Source organism: Leopardus geoffroyi, chromosome B1 (genome assembly GCF_018350155.1).
Source record: "Leopardus geoffroyi isolate Oge1 chromosome B1, O.geoffroyi_Oge1_pat1.0, whole genome shotgun sequence".
Taxonomy (NCBI): domain Eukaryota; kingdom Metazoa; phylum Chordata; class Mammalia; order Carnivora; family Felidae; genus Leopardus; species Leopardus geoffroyi.
In genome coordinates this window covers 75551557-75574490 of record NC_059327.1, presented here as the reverse complement: position 1 = coordinate 75574490, position 22934 = coordinate 75551557, and the positions used below count along the sequence as shown (strand labels likewise).

The 22934-nt window shown below is 42.9% G+C and overlaps 1 protein-coding gene across 3 annotated transcripts in view; it reads right to left on the bottom strand.

Annotated features, from left to right (window-relative positions):
- The window catches only part of GATB (glutamyl-tRNA amidotransferase subunit B), a 90041-nt gene that overhangs the window by 9561 nt on the left and 57546 nt on the right, over nt 1-22934 (bottom strand). For all 3 annotated transcript variants that reach the window (XM_045465819.1, XM_045465804.1, XM_045465808.1), the window contains exons 10-11: nt 19153-19286; nt 11445-11523 (exon numbers count right to left, since the gene is read on the bottom strand). In XM_045465819.1, coding sequence (XP_045321775.1) covers nt 11445-11523; nt 19153-19286 — 213 coding nt within the window. The remainder of the gene's footprint in view (nt 1-11444; nt 11524-19152; nt 19287-22934) is intronic.

Below are 22934 nucleotides of genomic sequence, written 5' to 3'. Positions count from 1 at the left end.
ATGAGGTTCTGCTCTCAAAAGGTTGGAGTACAAACTCACTCTGACACCCAGCTCAGGGGCAGCCGTTTGAAAAGTGCCAGGCTGGGGCGCCTAGGTGGCTCAGTAGGTTGAGCGTCCGACTTTGGCTCAGGTCATGATATCGCGGTTCGTGAGTTCAAGCCTGTGAGCTCGGGCTCCGTGCTGACAGCTCAGAGACTGGAGCCTGCTTTGGATTCTGTGTCTCCCTCTTTCTGCCCCTTCCCTGCTTGCATTCTCTCTTTCTCTCTCAAAAATAAACAAAGGTTAAAAAAAAAAAAAAGAAAAAGAAAAGAAAAAAAGAAAAGTGCTTGGGCCATATAAGGAGGAGATTTATTGACTACCCTTAGGGTATGTGCCAGAGGTGCATGGATTTGTGGGAACTTTCTCGTGCAATGGAAGCACTGGTGGGCACCATCTCTGATACTCTCCATCTACCCTGCAAGCACTGTTCGACCCACCCAGATGTTCCCCTGAGGTGCCCCTGCAAGCAGCTCCTGTGCACCACCCCTGGGGAGTAGTCGGGATCAGCACATACCTTCTACGTAAGATCATTCCTCAAGACTGGGCAATGTCGCTGATCTGCTTAGTACATAGAAACAAATACAGAGAGTCGGGCAAAACGAGGAGACCGAGGAATATGTTCCAAACAAAAGAACAAGACAAACCTCAAAAAAAGAACTAAACAGAATGGAGGTCAGCAATCTACCTGATAAATAGTTCAAGGTCACAGCCATAAAGATGCTTACCAAACTTGAGAGAAAAATGAATACAGTGAGAACTCCAACAAAGAGAAAATATGAAAAAGAGCCAATGAGATCTGAATACAATAACTGAAATGAAAAATACAGTAGAAGGAATCGAGAGCAAATGTGAATCGGCATCTGGAAGACAGGGTAGTGGAAGTCCCCTGAGATGAGCAGCAAAAAGAAAAAAAGAATCTTAAAAGCAGCAAAAGGAAAGCACCTAGTTATGGACAAGGGAAACCCCGTAAGACCATTAGCTGATTTTTCCACAGAAATCTGGTAGGCCAGGAGGGAGTGGCATGATATATTCAAAGTGCTGAAAGGAAAAAACCTACAACCACAAATCTACCTGGCAAGGTTATCATTTGGAATTAAGGAGAGAGAGTTTCTGAGAAACAAAAGCTAAAGGAGTTCATCACCACTAAACCAGCTTTAGAAGAAATGTTACAGGGGCTTTTGGAAACAAAAAAGGAAAGGCCACAACTATAAGAGAACTGTGAAAGGAAAAAATCTCTGATAAAAGCAAACATACAGTAAAGGTAGTATGAAGGTTAAAAGACAAAAGTAAAATCAGCTAATCTATAAAAATTAGTTAAGCAATATACAAAAAGACTGAAAATATGACATCAAAACAATGGAAAGGGGAGGAAAACCATAGTGCTTGTAGAATGTATTTGAACTTAGGTGACCATTAACTTAAAACAGACTGCCATATACGTGGGGTATTATATTATGAACCTCATGGTAACCGTAAACCAAAACCTGTAATAGGCACACACAATAAAAAGAAAAAGAAATTCAAACATAACACTAAAAGTCATCAAACCACAAGGGAAGAGAACAAGAGAAGAAGAAAGGAATAGAAAAGAACTACAAAAACAACCAGCAACTAATAAAATGGCAATAAGTACATACCTACCAATAATTACTTTAAATGTAAATGAATTAAATGTTCCATTCAAAGAACATCAGGTGGCTGAATGGATTAAAAAAACAAAACAAAACATCAACAACCCCCCCCCAAACCCAGGACCCACATTTGCTACCTTACAAGAGACTCATTTCAGACATAAAGACATACAAAGATTGAAAGTGAAGGGATGGAAAAAGACATTCTATGTAAATGGGAATGAAAAGAAAGCTGGGGTACCAATGATTACATCAGACAAAATAGATTTGAAAACAAAGACCATAACAAGACAAAGAAGGGCACTACATAATGGTGAAGGGATCAATCCAACAAGATGACAAAACAATTATAGTATCTTTGCACCCAATACAGGAGCACCTGAATATACAAAGCAAATATTAACACAAAGGGAGTAATTAACAGTAATACATCAGGCTCTTGAACAACACAGAGCTTAAGGGTGCTGATCACCTGTGCAGTCAAAAACCACATATAACTCTCGACTCCACAAACCTTTAAGTACTAACAGCTTACTGTAAACCAGAAGCCTTACTGAAAACATAAACAGTTAACACATTTTGTATGTTAGATATATTATATACTTTTATATTACAAAGTATCATATTTTGTATGTTAGATATATTTACAATAAACTAGAGGAAAGAAAATGTTATTAAGAAAATCATAAGAGAAATATATTACTGTACTTATCAATACCATAAGTTAATGTACATTTACAAGTATCATCTGTCAGTACTTATATTAATACTGTCTTATACAAAACACTGTTATATGTATACAGCAAAAATAAAGACATTGTGAAAAAAATTATATTTACAAAATAAAAACTTTCTAATATATGTTGAAAAAAAACCTGTGTGTAAGTGGACCCACATAGTTCAAACCTGTGTTGTTCAAGGGTCAACTGTACAATAATAGTAAGGAACTGTAACACCTCACTTACATCAATGGAAAGATCACCCAGACAGAAAATCAATAAGGAAACAGTAGCCTTAAATCACACAATAGACCAGATGGACGCCTACCACCCCAAAACAGCAGAATACATATTTTCTTCAAGTGCACATGGAACACTCTCTAGGACAGATCACATGTGAGGCCACAAAACAAGTCTTGATAAATTTAAGCGGACTGAAATCGTATCAAACATCTTTTCTGACCATGACTGTATTTCAAGGATACTGATTTCAAGGAAAAAAAACTGGAAAACACAGAAACATGGAGGCTAAGCAACATGCTACTGAACAGCCAATGGGTCAACAAAGAAATCAAAGATGCAATAATAAAAATACCTTGAGGCAAATGAAAATGGAAACATACATTCCAAAATCTATGGAATACAGCACAAGCAAATGTCGTAAGAGGGAAGTTTACAGCAATCCAGGCCCACGTCAAGAAACAAGAAAAGTTTCAAACTAACCTTACACCTAAAGGATCTAGAAAAAGAACAAGCAAAGTCCAAGCTTAGAAGCAAGGAAATAATAAAGATCAGAGTGGAAATGAATAGACACCAAAAAACAAAACAAGAAAAATAGAAAAGATAAATGAAACCAAGAGCTATTTCTCTGAAAAGATAAGCCAAATTGGCAAACCTTCAGTCAGACTCATTGAGGAAAAAAGAGGTTCCAAATAAAATAGCAAATGAAAGAGAAGTTATAACTGATACTAGAGAAATACTAAAGATTGTAAGAGACAACTGTGAAAACCTGTATGCCAACAAACTGAACAATCTAGAAGAAATGAATAAATTCCTAGAAACATATAATCTTCCAAAACTGAATCAGGAAGATATAGAAAATCTGAACAGACCAATTACCAATAATGAAATTGAATCAGTAATAAAAATTTCTCAACAAACGAAAGTCCAGGCCTAGACAGCTTCACAGGCGAATTCTACCAAACATTTTTAAAAGAGTTAACCTATACTTCTCAAACAATTGTTAAAGAAGTTGAAGAGGAAGGAACACTTCCAAATTCATTGTACAAGGCTGGCATTACCTTGATAACAAAACCAAGGACACTACCAAAAAAAAATTAAAAAAATAAAATAACATGTCAATATTCATGATCAACAACAGATGCAAAAATCCTCAACAAAATGTTAACAAATTGAATTAAAAAGTATGTGAAAAGGATCATACACCATGATCAAGAGTGATTTATTCCAGGGATGCAAGGTTGGTTCAACATACACAAATCAACCAACATGATACACCACATTAACAAAATGAGGATAAAAATCATATGATAATCTCAGTAGATGCAAAAAAAAAAACACCTCTGACAAAATTCAACATCCATTTATGACAAAGTGGCTAGAGAGGAAACACACTTTAACATAATAGAGACCATATATGCAAAACGTACAGCTAACGTATTCAACAGTAAAAGCTGAAAGTTTTTCCTCTAACATCAGGAACAAGACAAGGATGGCCACTCATGTCACTATCTTATTCAACATAGTACTGTAAGTTCTAGCTTAGTCCTAGCAATCAGGGGAGAAAAAGAAAGAAAAGGCATCCAATTGGCAAGGAAGAAGTTAAACTGTCACTATTTATGGATGACATGATACTACGAAGTCTCTAAAGACTCCACCAAAAAACTATTAGAATAAACAAATTCAGTTGCAGGATACAATATACAGAAATTGGTTGTGCTTTTCTAATAATGAAATACCAGAAAGAGAAGAAAGCAATCCCATTTACAACTGCATCAAAAAAAATAACATACCTAGGGGAAAAAAAAATGTAACCAGAGTGAAAGACCTGTACTCTGAAAACTATGAGACACCGATGAAAGAAACTGAAGATGACACAAATAAATGGAATGATATTCCATCCTCACTGACTGGAAGAATTTATATTGTTAAAATGTCCATACTAACTAATCTATAGATTCAATACAATCCCCATCAAAATGCCAACATTATTTTACACAGAACTAGAACAAATAGTCCTAAAATTTGTATGGAACCACCATAAAAGACCCTAAATAGCAACAATAATCTTGAGAAATACAAACAAAGTGTGAAGCAGCATGTTCCCTGATTTCAAACTGTACTACAAATCTACAGTAATCAAAACAGTATGATATTGGCAAAAAGGGAAAAAAACAAAACAAACAGAGGTCAATGGAACAGAGGCCAGAAATAAAACCATACTGATATGTTCAATGAATCTATGACAAAGGAGTCAATAAATATAATGCAATATAATAAATCTACATGCAAAATAATCAAACTACCACTTTCTTACACCATTTACAAAAATTAACTCAAAATGGATTAAAGACGGAGATGTAGACCTGAAACTATAAGACTCTTAAAACAGTAAAATCTTGGACACTGGTCTTAGCAATGTTATTTTGGATTTGTCTCCTCAGGCAAGGGCAATGAAAGCAAAAATAAACGGGACTATCAAACCAAAAACCTTTTTTGTACAGCAAAGGACACCATCAACACAATGAAAAGGTAACTTGCTGAATGGGAGAAGATATTTGCAAGGGATATATCCAGTAAGGGGTTAATATCCAAAATATATAAAGAGCTCATACAACTCAACACCAAAAAACGTCAAATGATCTGATTAAAAAACGGGTAGAAGACCTGAATAGACAGTTTTCCAAAGAAGACATACAGATGACAAACACATGAAAAGATGCGCAACATCAGTAATCTTGAGGGAAATGCAAATCAAAACCACAATGAGGTACCACCTTCTGTCAGAATGGCTAAAAACAAAACACAAGAAGCAATAAATGTTGGTGAGGAGAAAAGGAATCCTCATACACTGTTGGTAGGAATGTAGACTGATGGAGCCACTCTGGAAAACAGTGTGGCAGCTCCTCAAAAAATTAAAAATAGAACCACCGTATGATCCAGTAATTCCACTTCTGGATATTTATCCAAACAAAATGAAAAAAACAATTTGAAAAGATATATACATCTGTATGTTCACTGCAGCATTATTTATAATAGCCAGGATATGGAAGCAACCTAAGTGTGTATCAAAAGATGAATGGATAAAGAAGATGTGGTACATATATACAAACGATTTTTACTCAGCCATAAAAGAAAATCGTGCCACTTGTGACAACATAGATGGACCTACAGGGTACTATGCTAAGGGAAATAAGTCAGAAATAAAAATATCATATGAGTTCATTTGTATGTGGAATCTAAAAAACACAAGACAAATGGACTCAGGGATACAGAGAACAAAATGGTGGTTGTGGGAAATATGTGAAGCGGACTAAGAGGTATAAACTTACAGTTGCAAAACAAGTCACAGGGATGTCAAGGTACAGCATAGTGACTATAGTCAATAATAAACTTTGGTAACATGGTAATCAGAGTTATAGTGATCATTTTATAATGTACATAAATGTTAAGTCACTAAGTTGTACACCTGAAATTAATGTAAGATTATGTGTCAACTATACTTCTATTAAAAACATGTTCACTGTAGAAAATAAGGAAATATAAAAACGATAAAAAGAAATCACCCGTATTTCCCATTCCCTCAAGATAATAAATGTTAGTATTTTGGTGTTTTTCCTTCCCCTATTTTTCTTTGGGAACACAGTTGCAATCATAACATATATACAGTCTGTGATCTGCTTTTGTTTTACTTGCTACAGAACTACTTTTCCTATTAATAAAAAAATCCATTAAGTATATTTATCATAATATGATTAAATTAGCCCTCTGGTAAGTATTTAGACTTTGACCAGTGTTTATTTTGTTCATCTGCACAGTCTCCTAAAACAGTGCCTAAAAAATGTCCAACATTCAGCAGGAGAATGTGGAAATCTCAAGAGGGATCTAGATCTCTGGCTCAAAAGTGAAATCACCTGTGAGGACTCAGGAATCTATGCAGCACCTCTTTATAGGCAGATGAGTTAGAAAGCTCAGCAGACGTGGGCGGTCCCTGGGGCCTGGGAATCGTAAGCTGGCACACCTGGCCAAGCCAGGAGGCCGCTCCTGGGCCTGCATCATTTTTCTTGGCCCGCAACAGCCACCGTGGCTGACAGCACACAGCGGACCCGAGCAGGCTGACCAGGGGCTCAGCCTTTGCCTGGCACCTAATACAGTGGGACCCGACAGGCTCGAACGCTGGTTGGATGAGCCTGAGCCAAAAACACCAGAACAGAGGCGATGTGAGGCAGCTCGGGAACCACTGCCAAACCACACCATTCAAGAGGAAACGCAAGACAGTGCTGGGATGGATACTTTTAAATGCAGGGGCTGGCTGCTCCCTGAGAAAGTAGAGCGAGGTAGGGCGGGGATACAGAGTGACGCCGGAGAAACATTTCAGCGGCCTCCAGGAACAAATGGGAGCCCTGTGTCTGGGGTGTTCTCTACTCCCAGAGTGAAAACATACCAGCTTATTAACTTCCTCAATTGGTCGAGTGGCCACCGCAGCCCAGCCCCAGCCCCCCTGGGCCGATGCAGCAGACTCCAGCTGTCTAATCCTCTGCTCGTTCCTGTTTGAGACAGTCTGTGCACTCCTGGCCGAAGCCCAGCAGGGTGAGAATCACTGAAGGGGCCTTCCACCTCCAGGCCAGACTCGACAGGGCTCCCCAGCCCTCTTGCTGCAAACATAATGGCTTCTGTACTTGCCAGCCTCGTGCTGCAGCATAAATCCTCAGCTTTTGTCTGTGTTTAATCACCACCCTGGGAAGTGCTATCGAAGTGCAACTGTTTCTGGCTAGGAGTGCAGCTCCCGGGCCCTGCCACTGCCCACCCAAGATCAAAGTCCCTAACACAGGATTCTTAGGGTAATGCTGGCCATCTGTGTTAAATGGCCACTGAAAGCACGGGGTCACGCAAGCTGGGAACCCCCAATCACACACTGACCACGGAGCCGGCTCTGACACATAGGGCAGCCTTAAGTTCCCTGGGGACTGAATTCACCCACCCTTTCAACTACTACCCAATTGTGTCTCGCTAAAGCTATCTTTAAAGTATCTGGAAGGAAGGATGGAAGGAAAGCAGATGGGCCTCTCACCTGTCCAGGGGTTTCCAGGGTCAGAGTGTGGAGGAAAGGCCTATTGAAGGGAGAAGGTAGGGAGGGGGCCGGGACAGGAACAGAAAGGGGTGTCCCCTCTGCTCAAAGGCAAGAACTGTGAAAGGTCATTCTTCTAGAAAGGCACAAACATCAGCCCAAGCCCTGAAAAGAAGTAGGGCACAGTAAAATGCACATAGAACTGAAGCACTCACTAAAAGGGAGAAAAAGACATCACATCATTTGTAACAGTTTTACTGCATTACATATAACATTTTCTGTATTAAAAGGGGTTGGTGATTTCTCTTTAAAGCAGATCCCAAAGTAGACAAGAGGAGACGGGTTAAGTGGCACACCTACATGTTAAAATTCAATTTCCATCGCTATGGAATCATAACCCGGCTTGGTTCCACTAGAAATGCTAACCGGACAATCCCCAAGAGACAGTGGATAAGCCACATCTATTTCCAGTGTGCACAAAGGAGGCATGCACACAGTCCACACCATTTCCCCTGGGGCTGTGGCTGGCCAGCAGTGTGGACAACACCCAGGGCCTCTGACTCACAAGAGGCTCAGGATCCCGGGGTGCAGGTCTGCAGGTGAACCATGACTCTGACGGCCCTCTCCTTGGTGAGGGAGACAGGGGCCGCTACCCACAACTTCAACAGCTAGAACTAGATCCTGTGACAAGAATCGAGATGCTTTTGTCCACAGTTACCAGGAGGTTGCTCATGATGATAAGTAATCTTTTTCTCTTTCCGTTTCTGAAAAACAGGAGTGCTGCACCATAGCAACCTGTCAACACCCCTGCCCCTGGGGTGCCAAGGGGATGAGGCCTGTAAATCTCAGGAGCACTGCCGGAGTACCTCCAAGGAAGGGACGGTGAGATGTGTAAGGGATGAAATGGGCAATGATGTAAGGGAGAGTGATGGGTTAATAGTAAATTAGACATAAAGTGGGAGATTCTTTGGAATTCAGAGTGTTCTAAGGACAGGATGGCTCTTTCTACATATCTGTCATCCTTAGGAGTCAGTTACTTGGTCTACTTTTTTTTCCTCATCTCCTGGTCATCTAATCACTACTAGAACCCCAATCCGTCAGAGGGAAACACCAAGAAGGAGTAGAAGCAGAGAGTCTGCTCTACTGGAGCACCCTCCGGCTCACACGGTTTCTAGAAGCCAAGACCTACTTGGATTCTTCTTAAAAATTCGGTAAAAAGTTAATTGTAACATTTTCCTTTTAAAAAAGTACCCTACAAAAGACACAAAAAGATGCTCAACGTAGTTGGTCATTAGGGAAATGAAAATCAAGCCCACAGTGAGATTATCGCTTTACACCTACTACTAGGATGACTATAATCAAAAAGACAGACAATAACAAGTGCTAGCAAGGATATGGAGACACTGGAACCCTCATACATTGCTGATAGGTATGCAACTGGGTGCAGCCAGTTTGGAAGATAGTCGGGTGGCTCCTCAAAATGTTAAATGTACAACTACCATATGACCCAGAAATTCCGTTCGTACAGGTCTATACGTAACCAACTTGAAAACACATGCTCAAACAAAAACATCTGAACACAAATGTTCAAAGCAGCATGTTCAATAAGAGCCCAAAACTGGAAACAACTCAAATGTCCATTTACGGATGTGGCATATACTTACAGTAGAATATTCTTTAGCCTCAAAAAGAAATGAAGTACTGGCACATGTTAAAACATAGATGGATTCTGAAAACATCACGTTAAGTAAAATAAGCCGGACGCAGAGGCCACATACTGTACAAGTCTATTTACATTAAATGTCCAGAATAGGCAAATCCACAGAGACAGAAAGTAGATTAGTAGTAACCTAGGGCAAGGGGTTAGTGGGGGAGTGACTGCTAATGGTTTGGTTTTTTGTGTGATGAGAATGTTCTGGAATTAGATAGGGTGATGGCTGAATAGGTTTGTGGATATACTAAAAGCCAATGAACTGCCTGGCTCATAAAGAAAACTAAAAAAAATAAATCACTATAACCTCTTATTTCTTATTTTCTAAAGTCTTTATTTCTCTAACTTCATGTCTGTCCATCCCATCAATCAATCCTTCTAATAGTACATGTGCATGGAAGGATGCCTGGAAGGGTGTCCACCCAATATTAATGGTAGTTATTTCAAGGTGGTAAAATTTGAAGATCTTTATATTTTCCTATATTACTTAAATTCTTTATAATGAAAAAATACCTTTTTTTTTCCACCAGAAAATCATACATGATTTTATTAAATACAGAAAACAAAGTAGAAAAATAAATAAAGCAAAACCCCCAAGGCAATAATATACACAGGAGATTCCCTCATGCAACATACATTTAACACCTTTCTAGTCAGACTTTTATTTCAGTTTGATTACCTCACAGCAGCCAGGATGCACCCTGCTTCCTTTGAGCATGCTGAAAGTTGATACAATCTAAGGTGTCCCTACCTACATCTGAACCAACCATCAGCATCTTCTAGCATTTTCCATTGGTCCTACCGAACCAATCACATTCACTGCACTAGGTTTCCTCCCTTTTCCTCGTCTGGTGGGGCAGGATGAGTGAGAAGGGGAAGATTTTTTTTTTCCCTTCTTTCATTTCAAATGCTACAATTCATCTGCTCTTATGTATGTATATATATGTATATGTACATATATATATATATATATATATATATATATATATATATATATATATGCATGCCCTCAGGCCATCTAATCTTTCTGTCACTGCTGAGTACTGTCATAAACATTTGTATTCCTCTGACATCCAGACAACTCAAATCCTTTCCTACATGTGCTAAGGTCCCTGTAGTCGACAGCCTCACTGGGCGGTGGGTAAACAGAGCCTTTATTAGTTCTGTCTCCAGTTTCACTGCACAGAGCTGGGTATGAGTGCCACCGTGCCTCATAATTAGCCAAAAGCAGTTGCTTTTCCAAAGCCTCACTTTATGCCTGCCACTACTGTTGATGTGGTATAAATATTAAATGCAGAAGGCACCATTAAAGTCACACTAAGTTTCTGGCTGAAGCATTGATGGCTTTGATACCCAAAGTTGAAATAAGGCAGCCACCTTGGTGTTCTTTATCCTTTAAGACTTTTCTGGATTCCAGGAACCTTTCACCCACCTATGACTGTCAAGTGGAAAGGAGACGAGGCAGAGGCCACCTTTGATGACGATGCTGTTTTTCTCAGTTTGCATACACTGTGCATGTGTATAAAGTTTTATCTACTAAACAAGAGGCAGTCTGTCTGACCTCATCCTCCTTGCTGGACGACTAAATTTCAGGGGGCAATCATGCAATGAAGACAAATAAGGCCCTAGTACTGGCTGGGAGCCTGCAGGGGACTGAGAAGGACTAGAGGGCCAGGGAGCAGTGCTGAAGGTGCTCTGGTGTCGGCCTCGTGGGGGTCACAGGGGCAGTGCATGTGCTTCGAAGCCCCCAAAAGCTACAGTCCCGCCTTTCACATAAACAAATGTTTGGAAAACGTTCCAGGCAAAACCACACAGGAACCACCTGCTTAGCAAAGATGGAAAGCACATTACCTGCATTGCACATACCAGCCTTTTTTCATTTGCTAACTGAAATGTTTCTACCTTTTCAGTATGAAAACAGCCCTTACACGCATTTAATACTTTATGAAATTCAGTTAGTGACGGCATTTGAATTTCACATACAACATCTACTGGAATAGCAGAGCAGTCAGAAACTTTAGGAAGTGGGGACATACCTGTTTAGCTGCTGCTGAAGAAATTACTTTTCTGTCCAGCAGGTTGAGAAGCTCAGCCAGCACAGAAGGTGTGACAGGACTAGCAGCCCCCAAAAGGAGAGAAAAATAAATGTACATTTCACACTGTCAGCATACACCCATTTAGAAGAAGAGTGCTCGATTTTGTAGGTTTAAATAACACACCCAGGAATGGAAATAACAGGGCAATGGGGCTCTATTTTATTTATTTATTTTGTAGGTTAGGATATAACAAGTTTCGGTGACTAGTGTTGTTTTACCACTCAACAGTAATGGCGGTTTGGCAGAAGTTGTAGCAACAACTGCTCAGTTTAATTAGTCAAAAAAAAAAAAAAAGGAGTGGCTGCAAAATTCATGAACCATGACAAGAGAAAAACAAAACAACAACAAAAAAAACCAAAAAAACAACCACTCAGTAATTAAATATTTTCGAATGCAAGATCAGTCTAAAAATTACTTCAAACAGGGGCGCCTGGGTGGCGCAGTCGGTTAGGCGTCCGACTTCAGCCAGGTCACGATCTCGCGGTCCGTGAGTTCGAGCCCCGCGTCGGGCTCTGGGCTGATGGCTCAGAGCCTGGAGCCTGTTTCCGATTCTGTGTCTCCCTCTCTCTGCCCCTCCCCCGTTCATGCTCTGTCTCTCTCTGTCCCAAAAATAAATAAACGTTGAAAAAAAAAAAAAATTAAAAAAAAAAAAATAAAAATTACTTCAAACAAAAGAGCTAACAAGGCTACTTTTCTGAGTGTTTTTATGCAAATATAAATTCTTTTTAATTGTAAGAGCTTTTCCTTAAGAGAGTGCAGTGACTGCCATCCGCTTCGTTAACTGTCCCCATGGGCATCTGCACAGACACTGTTCTCCTCCACAGGCTCACAACAGCTTTCTGAGAGCTTTCACCACAGAAGGGCCCAGGATCCATTATATCTATACCTTTAGGATGTGACTTAGTCAAAAGTAACACTGAACTATAGACTATTTTTAAAAAGATTTTTAATGTTTATTATTTTTGAGAGAGAGAGAGAGAGCACAAACTGGGGAGGGGCAGAGAGGGAGACACAGAATCCGAAGCAGGCTCCAGGCTCTGAGCTGTCAGCACAGAGCCTGACGTGGGGCTCGAACTCACAGACTGTGAGATCTTGACCCGAGCCGAAGTTGGATGCTTAACCAACTGAGCCACCCAGGCGCCCCTAGACTATTTCTTTTAAAATATGTGATTTTGCTATCTTATTATTTAAAAGCAGGCTTCACGCCCAGGGCAGAGGCCAACATGGGGCCTGAACTCACGACCCCGAAATCATGATCTGAGCCGAGATCAAGAGTCTGAGCCACCCAGGTACCCCTGATTTTGCTACTTTTAAACACATACAGCAACTAGGCTAAAAGAACACTGTTTATCTGAGGTCATTAGGGGACTAGTTTTAAATAGGAATGACTTATAAATAGCACGTTAGTATGTCTGTATAAACTAAAACTTTTGAAGTGCTTAACGCCACTTGAAAACACCTTTTGTCTTAGTTTTCATCAATCACAATTAATTTCTTTGCGTGCTTTTAGATAATAAAAAGGAAATTGCTACTTAGCCCCTATCCAGTTTCCATGCATTCCAAACCAACTGAGTTCAAGTTTACCAGCTCTGACTTACTGGACTCTGATTCAAGCACAGTGAAACCTCATTAGGGTTGTTCATTTGAAGCAGCTGACACACGGAGGCAGACCATCATCCTTAAAGTCTTTGTTTATCCCAAAGTATGGATAAGAGGTAATTCCAAGTGGAAATTAAGTTTGGAGACTGTCTGGTGTTATTAAGTTGGCATTCGGAACATCTGTGAATCACCCTGATTAAATCTCAGCAGCAAGAGGGACAGAGGGCTGGGAAATAAACTGATAAACGCCCTTTCCAGCCTTCTACCTTACTGACAAGTAATAAAGAATCAGTTTGTTTTAAAAATGTGGGTTCCTTGGATGCTCTGCAATCCTAGAAAATACAGTGGCTGATTAGAGTGTAGACAGTGTATAGAACCCATAATAAGCATTGAGGTTGAACTGGATTTCTAGAGCATGAAAAAAAGAAAAGGTCCCTTCTCCCATATGAGTTGATGATATAAGGGACATGGAGATGGAGAATAGAAATAGAACACGACGTAACTAAAAATACTTTGCCTTTCATCTAATGACCTTAATTCGTTAGTTAGGTCATAAATGTACACCATAAAATATTTCCACTGACCTAACAGCATTTGAGATTTCTCACTCATCTTTCTGTGCCCACAAATGCTTGACACACAGTCGGTCAGTAAGAAATTGTGTCACAGAACTCTTCCCACCAACAGGGATATCTATCTGGTATACCGCCTACATTAATTCCAGATATGCCGGGGCTAACCTTGAATACGACAATGACAAAGATCAGTACCTGTCACACGGATCCTGAAAGACCCCACTCCTCAGTTAAATAAATAAACCATCATCAGATTTGCAACATATTGGCAGCCGAGGCACAAGCTACTGATTTGTTGCTGTCAGATGCCAGTCTCTGGACAGTGAATGTGTCTCCACTGAGAAGAATCTGACACCTAAACGCTTAAGCTTTGCATGCCAGCTTCCAATCCCCTGAGGCCAGTGTAGGTACAAAGGGATCCTTCCAATCTGCCCACTTCCTCTAGTCAGGCTAGCACTCTTTCAGGGTCACGACACCACCTCCAGCTTGCATCGGGAGCAGACGCACTGCCACCTCTACAACTGCACATCCCTGCCCCCTCCCTGCATCAGAGAAATGAGCAGCCCATCTCCATCTCTGCACCCATTTCAAGCCCAAAGTCCACCTTCTCTACTTCTGCTAAGATGGGACACAGGAAGCTCCTGGAGGAGGACACTGGGACTTGGACATCCAGGTGGCTCTTGCTGCTCAATAATCCTTGTGTTCCTCTCGATGAATTCCCCACACCCCTATCCGGTGGCCCCCCCAAAGCAACTGTTACAGCCACGGCATCTTCTTCCCACCTCCTTTCTCAGCGCCTGCCCCCACCTCTCACTTCATAAGGACAGCAGCTCATGATGCACGACTCAGAAATTTCTATCATGCCCTCCTCCTCCTCTTCCAGCAAACAAACCCCTCAACCCATGCTTTTATCCCATTACTTTCCACTCCTGCAGATTCCGTTTGCATGTTTGTTTCCTCTCTCTTGGCTTTAATCATGCACCCTCACAAATGCTCAGATCTTCCTATCTTGAAAATGTCTGCAAGTGATCTCAGAGTCTGCAAGCCTGGTCTCTTACCTTACTTTTACGGATAAATATCTAGCATTAGTGGCTACTATCTGTCCTCGTAAGCATGTGCCATTCCAGCACCAATCCTCCCCCTCTACAGAAGATGTTCTCTTAAAAATTATACCCCTCCTCGCTTGTTGCCAAGCATAACAGCTTTCCCCATTCTGCTGCACCCTGACTTCTGGGCTACATTTAAAGCCCTTTGTGAAAACTCCTCTCCTTGGGCCTCCAATCTCTTCCCTCTCCCTGGTTGTCCCTCATTCACTCCTGGCCCGATAATGAGCACCGGCCAGCATTCTTTCCCACGTGGTCTTCTGCCTTCACCTCAGGCTGCCAGGGAAAGGAAGCACATCTGTTCCCAAGACTGCCGCTGCTTCTTCGGGGTCCAGTTCTCTCCACCATGAGATTCAACCAGCTCTCACCAAACGTGTTTTAAACCAGGGGTCAGCAAACTTCTTCTGGGAAGTGCCAGAGAGTAAGTATTTAAGGCTTTGTGGGCCACACATGGTTTCTGTCACATATTCTTTGTTTTGGTTTAAGAAGTCATACGCACTGTTCGCTCACAGGCCCGCCAGAATGATCTTTAACAGGCTCTGAACCCTGAAGCCCCACTTGGATGCTATCCCATGCATCACACTGCTGGACTTACCTTCCCTTCACCATCAAGCCCCTCTTGGCTCAAAAGCCTGCCCTGATCTGCTAGTGCCTCAGGAACCACTGCCCCTGGCTGACCTGAAGTTTGGGGCACTCAACTAGACTGGACAACTGGATGGTGGGGCTTGCCTGATCTCACCACGAAATGCTTGGCCAGGGTATCTGTAATTTCCACTTTCTTAACTACATCAAACCCGTTATTAATAGAGATTTAGAAGGAGTTAACAGAAAAACAACTTTCAAAGCAATATGCTCAAAATAATTAAAAAGCTGAGTTCAACAAGAGTTTTTCTGGTTGGACCCTTTAAACACCATGACAGGTCTTTAAAGATGAGTGCTAATTTGCAAAATCAGTTCTTACCAACTTGACCTCCAGAGTGTTCCCTGCCTGGGGTCATCATGAGACTACTGCGAAGCTCTGCAGCTACGGCCGTTCTAAGCTCTGGAAATGTTAGCCCCAGCAGCTGAGTTGTGCACTAATTACTGTTTATTCCAAGGTGAGGCTGGTGTATCCAGCCCAGCTAATGGTTCTTTGAACTGTAGAAAGAGGCTGCCTACAGCTTGGTTTTGGATCCTCGGCTCTTGATCTACATAAATTGTGTGATAGAACTATTGTTTAGCTTCCTCTTTACCTGCTTTTGGAACAGTTACATATACTTTTATTTAGAACGGGGTACCCTTTGGGTTCTTAAAACTCTAGTGCATATGAACTGTTTGGGTAAATACCAGGGGCTCCAACTGCACTTGACAAGCTAATTTATTAACCTTAGCTCCTTTAACAGCTACCAACATGGTTATCGAGCAAACCCCTAATTTTACAGACCAATATAGAAAGAAACTAGCTCGGAAGTCCGGGGACGTGGCTTCCAGTCTTAGCAGCTCATCACCTGAAGTATGCCACCTTGTCTGCTAAAGGGATGAGCTGAACCAAAGGTTATCTAAGGTCTCTGCCAAGAAAAGTCAGTGACTTTAAGAATCACAGCCAATAACATGGAAAACCATACATTTAAAGATCAGATCGGTAACTCCTCCAAAAGCTCAAACCACACCTTGAAGCCTTCCCAGCTTCTCCTGGCCAACATCAATCTCCCTCCTCTCTGCTCTCACTGCACTGTGTATAGTTCTAAAACAGGAAGCACCCCTTTCTGCCTTGAAATAAAATACTGATGCATGAGTCTAGTCCTCCCCAGGAGATGGAGAATTCCTTGAGGGCCTGGATGGGGTCCTTTTAGTGGTGCTCTACACGTATTTACTGGATTCACAGCTAACCTCCCCTGTGACTTCCCACACCCTCAGATTCCAGCCCTGCTCCAACCATACAGGAAGCAGTGCGTGCTGCCGTTTTCCATTCTCTGCTCCTGTAAGCTATGCTCCTCCTCGGTCTAAAAACATGCCAGTTCTTTGCCATTCCACCCTCGGCTCCCTACAGGTGCTGCCCAGACCTCTGCCTCACCAAATCCTATCTGTTCTTTAAGGCCATTCTTAAGATACAGTTGTATCTCCTCCATAAACTCTTCTAGATGGTTCCAGTCTTCACTGAAGGCCACAATATTTTCAGTGTAGAGTGGAGTTTCTGAAGAGAGGCCAAACCTGAAAGGACAGAAATGAACGACAAAAAGGCCACAGACGCCACACGAATTTAGGGGACTGAGGGTGGCCACTGTTTTGGTACTTGGTATACTGACCTGGCAAAGAGAAGGAAACTAACACAGAGGGCTCACTATGTGCCAGGCACTGTGCATTTTCCTCTCAAAAACCCTTGGAGGCAGGTACTGTCATTTTTGTTTCATAGTGAAGAAATGGAGGGTCATAGAGGGGAACTCATCCAAGGCCACTGGTGGTAAGGAGCTAAGTGAGGAAGTGAATTGATCCCAAATGCCACATTACAACATACATATACACGTTGCAAGCAAGAGACTGGATGTGAAACTGGCACTGTATGGTGTTAACCTCCTTTGAGGGAATAGTTTTTCAGAATCACGTATCAACATATGCTTGTCCCCTCTCCTCCACTTCTCCGTGGCCATGGGAGGCTGCTGAGACAAATGACACACCTGCTGAGATTGGGCTCCCCCTTCCACCGGGACCCTGCCAGGCCCTGGCCATCAGCCTGGGGTTCCTGATGAATTCACTCTCCCTCCTTCTCCCATTTAAATTTGCTGCTTGCTCCTCCCTTTCTGAAACTTTCCTTTTCTTAGGCTTTTGTGGTGCTAACTCTGTCCTACTTTTCCTCTTCTCTGCCACTTCTTCTCGGCTGCCTCCTTCTCTGCCCACGCTTCTCACTTAAGAGTCTAGAGCATCTCCGGCTCCTTCCTCAGCCATCTTATCAGGCCGTACCCTCCCTGACAGTTCTCTTCTGCTTTAACAACTTCAAGTACCATCTATAAGCCACGAAGTCCACGTTCCACCCATACTGGACTATGCACTTGCATTGCCAGAAGTATGATGCCTGAACTTACCTCAAGATTTCTACCCGTGCTATTCCCTATACCTGGAACACTCTTACCTCTTGGATTTTGCCTAACCTTACTCATCTTTCCCTCAGGCCTTAGCTTAGCTGTTACCTTCGCCTTCTCAGGGCACCTGCTAGCTCACTGCTTTATAATCACCAGCTTCTAGACCGTCAGCTCAGAGAGCAGGGACTATATCTGTGTGCTGACTGATCTTCCCATGCTTAGCACAGTGCTTTGCACAGAGTCTAAATAAACATGTGCTGAATAACGAACAAATGAGAACTCTAGGATTTATACCTGCCAGATATCTCCCATCAGTGGTAGATCATATATCTGCCTGCCTCCTGGTTATGCCCGTGAGGGGGATGTCTGTCCCACAGGCAGCCCAGCTCAGCACATCCAAAATGGAACATGGCATCGTGCCCCGCCCCTTCCCTCTGAACTCATTCCTCCTCCTCTAGCTCTCGCCAGCCTGAAAAACATTATCCTCCATGTCGCTCCACTGTCCGAGTAAGAACTGGAAGTCATGCGATGTGAGATAACTGCTCTCCCATCTACCTCAGCTCAGGCCCATGGCATTTCTTACTGGCACGCTGGCAACAGGCTCCTTGCTTCTGGTCTGTTCTTCCATTCCACCCCTCCGAGTGAAACTGGAGTGTGCTAGAGATCTATAGCTTTGAGAGCTGCTGACAGAAGTGTTTGCAAGGTGGCCTCTGGTGGTCTCTGCAGCTTTCTCCTGAGCTTTCCTGCGTGCCCCCTTGGCACCCCAAAGTTTCTGGGTTTCCCAGGCCTCCATGCCTGCTCGTCTCTGAGTGTCCAATGGCCACTCCCTTACCCGGAATCCCCTCATCCCTCCCATCACCTGGCAACTCCCACTAGGTCTTCAGGGCCTGGTTCCAGCATATCCTCCGCGGGAAACCTTTGTCATCTTCTGGCCTCAGGCCAGGCCCCCTTGGTGTTCATTCATGGCACCTTGTGTGCCTCCGGCCTAATAGGACCACCCTGAGGTGAATGCCTATTTTCTTACAGATCTGTATTCCCCACCAGCTTGTAGACTCCTGGTCTTACTCATCTTCAGGCCCCCAGCCCTGCATGGTACAAAGGGCAGTACGGACAGTCAGAGATTGGAACAAATAAATGAAATCTCAGAGGTGATGGCGGATAGCTTTAGAATCTGGAATTCACAAGGGTGTTTGTGTCTTTTTAGGAGATCTTAAGGGGAACGATGGAGAACAAAACACCAGCCCTGCCCTACTTAAACTGCTTCTGGACACAGAGTTCATCATAAAGGAAGAAAGAATCCCCAGACCCTACTCACCTCTCATTGACAGCAAGGTTCCGTTGCTTTAAAAAACCCAGAAAAATGTTGAGGACCCAACTAGTTACTTTTTTTGGCTCTGCCCTAGTTTCTTTTATCACATTCTGGAAGAACTCCAGTAGGCCAACTTCATTCTGTAAAGAAAAAAAAAATTCATTTATATATATATATATATATATATATATATATATATATATATCTCCAAAAAAATGAAAGATCAGCATTCTGAAGGCAAATCTGAAACTGTCACCCTCTGCCTCCTCTGAGACACCTACCTGTACTTTCCTAAACATGGAAATGCCACCAGAAAATTCTAATCACTTTCAGTAAACAGCAAGTATTTGACTTCTACTACTTTTATATAGCTACTACTTTTTATATAGCTTTTTCTCAAAGGAATGAACATATTTCCAAAAGCCTGGCTTGGTGAACCAGAGGGCAATGAAATCCACTGTCCCCCAAACTCACCCGCCCTCTCACCGTCAGCCCTGTGAACCCTACACCCTTTACCCTTGAGCTGCGTCCTTCATCTTCGGGCCCATGAAGTTTGGCTCCACTTCACTGTCTTTTCTCTTTCCAGGCCTATCCTCTGCTGGAGGTCCCAGTGATTGTGAGAATAAGAAGGCAGGAAAAGAAGTAAATGAAGAAGGAACAGACAGAATATTCTACCTCTGAAAAACCAAAAGTGGATCGTAACTGTATTCATCTTCACATCATCCCCAAAATGACAGAAATGGTTCTCAAATGTTTCCAAAATGAGGAAGAACCCAGGCACCTGTGACCGACTCAGACCACACAGCTGATGGAGGCAGCAGTGGCTTCTGGACCTTCGGAGCCAAACTAGACACAGCTAACCCTGCCTCTCCTCTTGCTCTGTGAAAACAATCGCCTGGGTGGGCTCAACAAGGAGATGTGAAGATGTGAAGAGATGTCTCCCCTCTGGACTGTCAGCTCTGTGAGTCAGGGGCCATTCTGTCCTGTTCACTCGATAAATAGAGCTAAGTCAGTGCTGGGCCATGGCAGCTACATGGTAAATATCCACGGATGGAATTAATGTCTGCTGCCATCACCATGTGCATTGAAAAAAAAAAAAATCACATGTGAACGCTCCTTCTTTATCATACCATGTTCACCTTTAAATATTAGAGTTGCCACAATTATGCATAAGAGTAACCCCAAGGCACTCATCAAAGTGCCTTAACTACTATAGCTAACTGCCAGCTCAGAGCAGTTCGGCAGAACCAAAAAAATGTGGCTAAGTCCATCCTTTGTTTCTCAGTAAGAAAGATAAAAACATGTTCCCCTCACACAGGGGAAGCTGAAGCTTCCAAATGCAGAGGGAACACATTTTTAGTAGATTTCTCCTACCTGCTGAAATGCAAATAAAACCACACTTTCCCTGAAATGGTCTTTTTCACTTTATACTGCGGGTAAGGCTCTCGAACCCTTGCCCTTTCAGAGAACCTTCGTTAAGCAAAAGAACTTTCTGGAAAAACAAGATACTGGGAAGAAGCAAGACATACGAACAAAAGTTCTCTGAAAGCTCAGCTATTGCAGATGCCGTAATATACACACAGGCACACGGTTGCTAAAGGAGAAATTCCATAAGAAAAAAAAAATCTACATGCCCTTTGTAACAGATAAATTCTCTGGTGACAAGCCTACTGAATAATCCCATAATCATCTCTTGAATCTCTTTTCAAGCCAATGTTACTATTCTGCTCATGCTAAACCAGGGCAAAGGCCGCCTCAGCAGCCAAAGCTTGACTGCAGATAAAGGCAAATGCAGGAAGAATGAAGAGGAAGTTTTGCTTAACTTATGGAAAAGTATTCAAACTTCCACAATGGTACGGCAAACCGCTGGGGAAGTAGAAAACCACTATCTGGCCCAAATCAGACGGGCAGAATTCCCTTTGTTCTAACGCAGACAGGCTGGCCCGCTGGTGAAAAGAGCTGTCAGAAGCAGAGCTCTTTGCTTTGCCAAGGAAAGGTTTTCTAAATCCACCTAGAAATATTGCACTTGAACTCCCAGGCTTGGCTGAGTTGCTGGGACGTGATGAATATCTATTCTTCTACCCTTGGGTGGTTTTTTTATTGGATGGATAACATGGCAAGTCAGATTTCTGTTTGTCTTTTTGTGTCAGTGCTGTGATGAAGCCTCTCCAAGCTGGAACCGTACTTCGCTGGGGGATACGTGGCTCCGGCACACAACTGGAAGCGGATGTGAAAATCTGTGATGGTAATGGGGCGAGCTACACGCGGCAGGGCTGAAGAAGGCCGAGCCGCTGCCGCCCAGGGAATGACGGATCAATACAAAGTCACACATGGGCTGCCTGTTCTGGCTCTTTAGATCACAAGCCCGCGTTTCAAGCATTCTAGATAAGGTCTTCTTAGTTTTTCTCAGGAGGTCGGCAACTGCTAATAAGCTCGGCACAAATCTCTGAGGCCCTGGTGAACGTGGCAGTGCAGCCATCTGGTTTTCTCAGGAAAACAGTGCGCTGGTAATTCCTTTCCATAAAAACCGTATGAAGAGCAACACAAAAAGGCCACTGCATTAGGGAACCCCCAACTTCCTTCTCAAAGGCGACACGCAAGCGTCCGACTCGGACTGACCTATCCTACATCAGAGCCGACACTCTAGCTACACGGGGTGTCAAGTCTCCTGTCTGAATGTAACACTAAATGTTCCTTCAGCTGCAGCTAACGCAGCAGGGACAACTAACTGGTCCTGCCTTTCGTGTAAGACCAGACAGCCTTTGTAGCTCTATGACCCGGAAGCATCCTTTTCACATTTTAATCAAATTTCCCGAAGCATTCAATTACACCCGACGCCAATGCCAGGTCAGCCTCGTAGAGGCTGACAGGAACCCTCCACCGCTAATGGACCTGTCAGTTGGTCAATGTGGCTGTGAGGCAAGGCAGAGGGATCGCCTCACCTTCACCGTCTGCTCTGCAAAGGAACCCCGATCTACCCTTGCGCCGGGCTCTGGAAGCAACGTCTTTTTGCAATGCTGTTTTTTACATTCTACCTTCAGAGACGACAAAATGTCGGAAGACTATGAAGCTGGGATAGGATGAGGGCTGCCTTCTCAACCACCATTCTTGTTCTAAGTCACACAGCCTTTGAACTTGATGACAGGGCAGAAATTAGCTGGACTATATTTAGAAGTAGAATGAAACTTGACAGAGACAGCTGCCCAGTGGCAGACTTCAGAGAAGAAAAAACCCACAAAGTACAAGCTGAGGAACAGCTGATTACGTGGCAGGGAGTGACATGGCAGCTAAAGGGCCCTTAGATTAGCAATCCGGGGCTAGTTAAGAGGCTTTCAGGAATATTTCCAGAATAGCTGCTAGACATGGAGAACGGCGGCCAGCCCTGTGGGGAGCTGCGCATGGCTGCCGCCGCCATTGGCAATGATAATACATTTTAGTAACAACAAGAGGGGCACTGTTCTAAGTGCTGTCTCTGCGTTAACTCATTTAACTCTTAACAACAACCCTGGGTGGATCCTAGCAGAGCTCTCTCTCACAGACAAGGACGCGGAGGCATGAACTCGCTTGAGGTTCCACAGCAAGAAAGCAGCAGAACTGGGATCTGAACCCCTGTGGTCTGTGCTCTTTATCTCCATGCTACACCACCGCTGAGGAAGAAAATATGTTGCTGCCTTCCTGGGGACCAAGACGGAGCACCTACCAGTGCCAGGCACAACGTGAAGCAACTAGCTCATCAAAAGAATGCACTTTCCCACCACTTCCATTATTTTATTCGGTACCTGCCAGCT